The 9,028-nt window shown below is 30.3% G+C and overlaps 1 protein-coding gene across 1 annotated transcript; it reads right to left on the bottom strand.

Moving 5' to 3' along the window:
• Window positions 1-1,686: 1,686 nt before the first annotated feature.
• On the bottom strand, window positions 1,687-5,362 carry LOC146537312 (translation machinery-associated protein 7 homolog). Its single transcript, XM_085188142.1, has 4 exons — window positions 5,202-5,362; window positions 3,797-3,919; window positions 3,314-3,399; window positions 1,687-2,721 (listed from the first exon to the last, which is right to left on the bottom strand). Exons 2-3 carry the CDS (start codon window positions 3,917-3,919, stop codon window positions 3,328-3,330), a joined length of 195 nt encoding a protein of 64 aa, XP_085044268.1. The 5' UTR covers window positions 5,202-5,362; the 3' UTR covers window positions 1,687-2,721; window positions 3,314-3,327.
• Between the last annotated feature and the right edge of the window lie 3,666 nt (window positions 5,363-9,028).

Genomic DNA, 9,028 nt, shown 5'->3' with positions numbered 1-9,028 from the left:
ATAATATGGAAAACGTGAGAGCGGAGAATCGTTTCACTAACTTTGAATAATAAATCAGCTTCACGCTGCATCCCGTATCTTGTTTTGTAATAGATTCAAATCATTCTTTTGAAAGTATTTTTTTCTATATTTCTTAAATACTATAATAAATACGTTTTTGTAGTATTTTTTTTTAATAATGAGAATTTTAATTACTTCTAGTAACTCGATCATTGATGTCATTCTCAATATTAATTTTTATTCATTTAAAGTTATTATAACAATAATTGAATTTTTTAGTTATATATTAATAATATAATTTTTAACAAAAAAAACCGGCTTCTTCAATTTCAACCGGATCCCATATCTCTTAGAACCTAACCTAACCAAATTTTCATCAAACTACTCTTAAAGTGTATCTTTTGGAATAAAAAAAGAATCATCAACCGGTTGGCGGAATATTGAGTTATTTTCCTATTTGTCGCGGACATACTAAATGCAATTTTAAGACTTGAGATTTTCTCATGGATCTCACTAGCTTTCAAATAAAAAAAATAATCAAAATCGGTGCACCCAGTCAAAAGTTCTGATTTGACAAACATAAAAAAATACAGACAAATTGACAACTACCTTTTCATATAGAAGTCGGTTAAAAAGCACATGCTTTTTCTTCATTCTTTAGAAAAAACTTAGTGTTACAACCCTCCGTTCTCCACTTTCCACTGCTTTACAGATATTAATCGCAACGAAATATTATAAAAGTTCCACTGTATAAGCATTGAACCCAAAACCATATTTTTTTCTTTACTAATTAAGTATCAAAAAATATATATATTTAGTTTATAATTAATATTATTTAGTATACTTGACTTTTTATTAAATAAATACTAAAAGTAAGTCTTTTTTTTATTATTTTAATTTAAGTTAATAAATAAGTACATTATTAAAGTGTACGGTATTTTATTAGGCGTTGTAAATATTATGTAAAGTTGGTAATAAACTTTTTTCTATATTAAAGTTGTTTAATTGCTTTATAATGTATATAGCTATACTATAAAGAGTTTTATTTAAATTTGTAGTAGCAGTTGTTTTTGCGCCAAAATGGAACAAACCATACTCACAAATTTTCATATTTATAGTATTAATTTAGTAGAATTAAGAAAAAAAACTGAATTAAACTTTTCTCTGCTTAGCAGTTGACGCAGGGGAAACTGTTAGGATGTTCATTGATTCTCCACTTTCCACCGAATTTGCCAACGCGATAGTTGATGGTTTGAGCACCATAAGGGTATTATTTTCATTCGTCCACTCGTCACCACGCCACGACTGGCCTCTATATTATTTTTTCTTCAGCGTCACGTAGTATCCCACATATAGCAGGGTTGGCAGAGAAAACCTAGTGTTAGAACACGCTATTCTCCACTTTCCCAATAATTTTTCGAGGCATTGCCTGTTGAATAGTGGAACTCAACAGAGATTTTTGCCTTACTGCCAGAGCGAAGAAATGAAAATATTCATAAATAATCTTCTTTCACCGACTAGGGATCGAACCCACAATCGTCGCGTTACAGTTACACCCTTTTGCAACATGCGATAACAGTTTTGAAGATTATCAGAACTTTTATTTATTGTCGTATTCTTTCATTGGTGTTGGAGTTTTTTTTTAAATCCCACTAAACCTTGGATTTAATAAATAAAACGATCAAATAAATAACTTTAATACATACATTTAATAATAGATACACTGTTAAATGCATTTACAGAGGCACTACAATGGCAGTGCGGTTTATTTAAATTTCAATTATAAATTGTATGCACCATTTTATAATTTAAAAATTAAAGATTTGAATGAATGAAGGTAATATATCGTAAAGAAATGCAAAGGATGCATGCATTTTTTTTACTTTATTATAAAAAAAAAAGACTAAAAATATTTCTTTATTGAAAGTTTCTTATTGAAACAGTAAAATTCAATTGAGTTCTAAAGTTATGGCATTTTAGATGTGACAATTAAACACAAATGAATTTGCCAATCACATAAAATTGGGAACATAAGTTATATGTAAAATTCAAGATCTATAATTGTTTCTTTTTTTAGGCAGAGTGAATTAGTATCATGACACTCCACTTTTCACAATATATTGTGGGTTAAATAGAAATTACGTGCCAATCCAAACCACAAGCATCATGTTGATGGTAATTCAGTTCAGTTCTTTATTTATGGTGCTTCGAGCGTGCCAGTTGGGCACTAATCATTTCGCCAATGTCACATTGTATGGAGAACACACAAAGGAGATTGTACGGTAAAGAAGAGATTATATTACACAATGGGAGAATGCATGTCAAAAAGAGGTCCACTTTTGATGAGAGTTATAACTCAAGAGTCATGATTGTATGTTAGATTCAGTGCGGGACCTTTGTTACTGCAATTATTGGAAAATTTTATTGAATTATTCTTTTATGTAGTGTTGCATTGATTGATGGAATAATACAATCTTAGTACCCTTTTAAAGTATTCACATCACTGCCTTAAAGGCAGTTTTTACTTCCACTTTACAGTAAAAAAAAAAACTCCTACTCTGACATCAACTTTATGCATTAAAAACTTATTCATAATCACCTTCATTCATTAAATTAAAAATTATTTTAAAAAAAGCATAGCACAGAATGAACGAAAAATAATAATAAAAAGATCCGAAATGTTGACTTAACTATGAATTTTATCCTAAAATTATATTTATACTAGCGGACGCGCGCAGCTTCGCTTGCCTATTTCAGGGTGAATTCTAATAACCCATAAAACATGTGTTCAATGAAATATTTTTAAGTCTAAATTTCAAATTTTATAAAAATCGGTGGCGATTTAAAGATTTGTCCATACAAACTTTCAACCCCTTATTTGCACCCTTAGGGGGTGAATTCTAGAAAACTATGAAACGTGTGTTCAATGAAATATTTTTAAGAGTCTAAGTTTCAAATTTTATAAAATTCGGTGGCCATTTAAAGTGTTTTCCATACAAACTTTCATCCCCTTATTTGCACCCTTAAGGGGAGAATTCTAGAAAACGATGAAACACGTATTCAATTAAATACTTTTAAAAATCTAAATTTCAAATCTTATAAAAAACGGTGCCGATTTAATTTTTTTCCCATACAAACTTTGAACCCCTATTTCACCCCTTTTGGGTTAAAATTTTTCAAAATTCCTTCTTAGTGGATGTCCAGATTATGAAAGTAAACTTTTCTCCAAATTCCACGTTTCTACGCACAGCGGTTACGGCTGTGCGTGCGTCTTACCTCAGTCAGTGAGGACAAGTCCTTTTATATATATAGATTTTGGAAATTCTGTCACTTTTTGCCCGATTTCTTTATGCCGCCGCTAACTAGTGGTCCTTTTTGGGAGGCCTTTGCTTTTGCTTCCTGAAAAAAAATATATAAAAAATCAAATTAAAATGAAATCAGCTTCTGATACTATAAACGTGTTGGTTATGGGTTCGATTCCCACTCAGGAATGTAAATATATTCCACATTTTTATTTCCCCCACTCTGGTAATAAGGCAAAGCATGGCATGGAGTTTCACTACTCAACAAGCAACGACTCAAGAATTCTGCAGAAAGAGGGCCATGGAAGTGTCTTAACACTAAGTCCCCAGATTAACCCTTCTTATTGAAGAAAAAAAAAATACTATTTTTCGCACTTAACTTTGTATAACATAATTAAATAAAGAACTGTATTATCATACATACCAGTCATGTCAGTAACTGGTTAACAATATTAAATATAAACATATATTTAATTTAAATCTTCCATACTTACCTCTAATGCTTTTTGTTGTTCTTTTAACTTGTTTTTTAGGGCTAGGTCATCATCGTCAAGTTCTTTCGATGCCTTCTTGGGTGCCTTCAGTGGCTTTTTCTTGCCTCCATCACGGCCAGACATCTGTTGATATAGATTTTAATCATATTAATTACAAAGTATGGATCTAACTATTGAGACACAACCTCAGCTTTGTCCGCTTAAGCTAGTTATTAATCTTAGTTTAACAAACAGTCACAATCCTTACAATCTTTGTCATTTATAATATTAGAAGGATTAGAAAGATTAGCTAGCTGTCTTTAGTTTGTTTGGTTGAACACCCTAATCTCAGGAACTACTAGTTTGAAAATGAATGGTTATTGTACCTGTTCATTGAAAAAGGCTATATATTACATGATGTCAATCATATTTATGTAATCCACTGAACCTACATGATAGAATTTCTCATAGTTCATATGCCTTAAATAACTCTTAGTTATTTTTATTTGACTTTAATCTTATATTGTAAATAAATTATATATTTTAAATAATTGTAAATAAATGTCACAAACAAAAAAAAATTGATCTTTTAAGTATGCAAATAAAAATATCCTTGCATATTTTTACACCTAGTTATTTGACTTTAATGTAACTAGGCTATTATTAAGATAATTAAAACACACAGATAATTTGATAAATATTAATAAACAAAACAGTATTTAAATCTTAAAGGAATGTCAGGTCTGCTATTGCAAAGCAAATTATTTCACTCAACATGCAATGCCTTAAAAACTATGGGATATTATACTAGCCTACCTCTGCATACCGAGAGCAAAAGTATAAAGCGGAAAAAAAGAAGCTTCTGTACCCTGCTATATATGGAAAATGAATGAGGTGAAAAAAGTTTATTTTGTACTCTTCTGGTTTAGTATTCCTCGACAATGAAAGTATTCGTACATTTATTTAGTTCCTATGTGACTGTTTTACTAAATAGCATTAAGTCTAAAAATTCTTAATTGTATAAAAAAAAACATTAATGGGTATTAGTGTATATTATACATATCATGTTTAAATGTATTTGAGTTTGAACAAAATGTAATGTATATAAGTTTATATACATTTTAAAATAAAATTTCAAAATTAAGATTTGAATTTTGAATGATTTTAAATGTTAGACATATTTTGTCCATTAAATATAATTATTGAGAAAATATATCTATTATAATATTGCATTCGGCTTTAAACGACGTAAATTGCTTTTAATACGACGGTCTGAACGAATGCATCATAAAATAATTACGATTAATTGAACATAACCTATATAATTAATGTTAGTTTTGAGTTTTACAACATTTGAACCAATTTCAATAAAATGTTTATTACTATAAAATTAAAGAATAATTATAACATATAAAATTATACTCACTTTAAATAGATTTTTCTTCAATTTCAAGAAAATAGCACACTTTTGATATGACGATTGAGGATTGAGTAAATGTGTTCTGTGGTTCTGTGGGATTGGCGTTTTATTTTCTTTTATAATTTATATTTGACGTTAGACAAAATTGTCTATGATTACTTTGATTTATTTGTATATTGTCATTGTAAAAATTGTATTTTTCAACATCAAAAGAAATGTTGAATATAAAATGATAATTTTATATGTCAACTTCATAATTTTAATAAATTTTTAAATAAGTTAATAACATAATACAATATACATTTGATGATATTTTAATTTCCATATTTAAGAAGTAATATGAAAACGATATAAAATCCAAAATATTCACTATTCAATTAGGTTATTACAAGCGTTTTTAAATAGTCAAGTTTCATAAATTTCACAAGTGTCAATCATACAAGAAGCTACCACCAGCAGCAGGTCTGCAGATAAAAGTCTACAAAAAAAACATATTTAATTCCACGCATTATTATCCTAATAGTAGGTTTGGATTGAAAAGTAAGCTTTACTTAATAATATGTTCTTTTTAAGTGGCAATATTTGAAGAATTTAAAGTTAAAATTAAGCTTAAAATCACTTGTGGAATTTTATTAAGTCCAAGTCAAATCTCATATACTCTTAGTTAGTCTATTGGACTACACGATCAAACCCTTAGGTAAAAACGCGACGGTCTTGGGATCGATTCCCTCTCGCCCTGATAAATGGCGTGACGACGTCGAGATTTCCACCATTCAACACGAAATATCTCGAAGTTATGGCGACATATGGGGAATGGAGTGTTTCAACTCTCAACACTAGGTTTCCTCTGCTTACCCTGGTATGTATGGGATATAGCGTGAAGCTAAAAAGAAAACAAAATGTAAAACAAATCATAATTATCATTTGAAACGATCACTTATCTTTATATCCTTGACTACACGTCGTAGGTACTCGTACTGTATGATTCCATGTTTCAGCTACAGCAGAACGTGTAATCGGTGAAACGGGGTCGCTGTGAAAGCTGCAAGCAAATTGTGTTTGAAGGCGGGTTTCCTGCATGCACTTAGCGTGTCCCTGTTACACCGTGGCGTGCTCATTAATTATTTAAATTTTAGATTTAAATAGTATATTTAATAAATTTATAGTTTACTTTTTTGTTTTTAATAATTTATGATTGTTTAAACAGAGTCAAATATAACGATGATAATTAATATTTTGAATAAAGTTTGGCAACATTAGAAAACAAAATGAGGGTACTTTTGTATGGAAAGCTTCCCGCTTTCCACGCATCCGGTAGGGTAGATATAAAATCCATAGTGCTAAGGATGCAACCGAGGAACAGTAGTCTTAACCCTGGTACAAGCTGTTCTCTCTTCCCGTGAGAGAAAAGAACGCTTGCATCAGCAAGCAGTAGCTGGGAATACCTTTTGGTAGGTAAGTACGAATTGTAGGCTAATTAAATATTGATATTTTGTTAAATTTAAATCAGTGAAATTCTAATCCACTATTATTTATTTTATTAAATAATGTCATACTGTATAACAATCGATTTAGACGAAGCTCGTCATGAGCACGGGCTGTGTATTCGTGGTAAAGTAGAGAGATATTTATTTATTTTATTATCACTTACCGAAAGGGGAGCGGAGAAACAAGTAATATTTCAATTGATTCTCTCTGCCTACACAAGAAGGTAATTTATAACGTACTTAAAAAAAATTAAAAATATAAGTCGATAAGTCGGTGTAATAAACAGCCTTCATATGACTGGGAAAAACGTACGCTACACGTTGTTTCGTTTGATAGAGTATCGAGCTACACTAGCTTAATATGCGAGTTTGCTTATATTTTTGTCTTAAGAAATTCTTGTGAGGCATAATTTTCAAATATCTTAAAATATATCATTATAATTACTATTTTGAATTAGTAATTTCAACTTTGCTATATGTATTTACTAGTCATCGTAACTCTAGGACATTAGAATGTATGAACTAGAAACTCTAGAAAATTGTTTCAATAATGGAGTTTTACTTAATAGATTTAATTTTGGATATTTTTTCTCACCTTTCTATATCTCTATCAAAGATTAAAGTTGTATGTGAGTGATTAACATAATCATAAGTAATTTAATATATAATTATTATAAACCCGATCTCGTTGGAGTTCCAAAATAAAATGTAGTCTTTATGTTTCTCCACTTACATTGAAAGTCCCATAAAATTTGGCTCAGCTGTGTCTGCCTGCAAAAACAAAATAGACAAACATTTTATTAAAAACGTTTATTGTTTTAGTATCGTGTTAATATAATAACTATATGTGGAAAATATTGTTTTTTAAATCACAGACAGACATTTCAAATGTGTTTGTCTGTATAGATATTACACATACAATTGCAAAGCAATGAAAACATCAAAAATATTATATACCAGAAGTGTTGTAGTAATAATAAAGTCTTTTCTTACACTACAAAAGAATCCATCAACATTAGAGATCTAAGAGAGATTAAGAGTTGGAAGATACTCCGTATTCCGCCTTAATTTTTTAATATAGCGTGTTGAGTAGCGGATCTTAACGCCGCGTTTTGCTTGGTTGCCAGAACGAGGAAATAAAAATAAATCATTGCATCGAGTGGGAATGGTTACTTTAAAGTGAGACGATGCGCCACTGGCTCGAGTAAATTAATTATTTTGATGAAAAATTGATATACATAATGTATCTGACAGTGGTCGTATTTAAAAGTTCTAATATTTAACAAAATTAACTATAAAATTCAGAGGAACTGACATACAATACACCGCCATAACTACGCGGCGTAGAACGCTGGAATTTGTCATGTAGATTCCTTGAGGAGTACCCTAAAAGAGAATATCTTGAAATGCTATCAATATCTCTAATATGAAGCCCGGTCTCCACCGCGAAAGAGAAATGAGGTGGTAATGCTTAGGTGGAATGGACTCATAACATTTCCACAATTACGTTATTTCTCTCCGCTCCCTAAAACTGTATTATTATATATATTTTGAAGTCAAAGTCAAAATATCTTTATTCCATAAAAATGCTTAACATTTACTTGGACATGTCAAAAAAGTAAAAAAAATGAAAATTAAAATAACCAAAAAAATGTGCAATTTTGACTTAAAAAAAGCCCGTTCAAATAGTTGAGCTCATGAGAAGATACAGGCAAAGAAACTCATGGCCACTCTTTTTAACTGCCAACATTTGTTACAAATTACAATTAACAATTTTAACTTAGAAATAGAGCAACTCATTTGTTAGTCGAAATTCAAGTAAGCAGTTTACTCTTGCGAGTTCAACATAGTCATTAATGGGTCCGCTCCTCTCATGGACACCGGGCTTCATAGTTCACGCGAGCGAAGTCGCAGGTAGTTACTATTGCTATAACATATAAGCATATAAGGTACCTTTTATATAAGGAGAGAACCCTCTCATTAGAAAGGTGTTTGAAGGCGGTCACTGAAGTTATAAAAACTAACGTTGTAATTATATACGTTTGTATGTACTTGTGTTATATATGTATGCATATATGCATGTATGCATGTGTGCATGTGTGCATGTATGCATGTGTGCATGCAGGTACAAAGTATTTATAAGGGTTTTACTCAGCGTACGCACTTTCAAGACGGTTGTGTGGTTCCATTGTTTCATTTTTGTTGTAGGGTTTGTTAGATTAATATTATATTGTTTATTTTATTTTTATAAATATGGAGGTCGTTCTGGCGTGGTTACAGTGATTAACTGTAATCTCGGTGGTCGTGTATTCGATCCTATTTAGGGTAATGAATTATTTATTTTTA

The sequence above is a fragment of the Heliconius melpomene genome, chromosome 7 (assembly GCF_056956725.1).
Source record: "Heliconius melpomene rosina isolate 202511_hmr_F chromosome 7, ASM5695672v1, whole genome shotgun sequence".
Lineage (NCBI taxonomy): Eukaryota > Metazoa > Arthropoda > Insecta > Lepidoptera > Nymphalidae > Heliconius > Heliconius melpomene.
Note: the sequence above shows the minus strand (reverse complement) of the source record. Positions and strands in the feature narration are given on the sequence as shown.

Coding starts and splice junctions, on each gene's coding strand:
- LOC146537312 (XM_085188142.1), bottom strand. CDS start 3,919: ATGTCTGGCCGTGATGGAGGCAAGAAAAAGCCACTGAAGGCACCCAAG. Junction 3,400..3,796: donor AACAACAAAAAGCATTAGAG/GTAAGTATGGAA, acceptor ATTTTTTTTCAG/GAAGCAAAAGCAAAGGCCTC.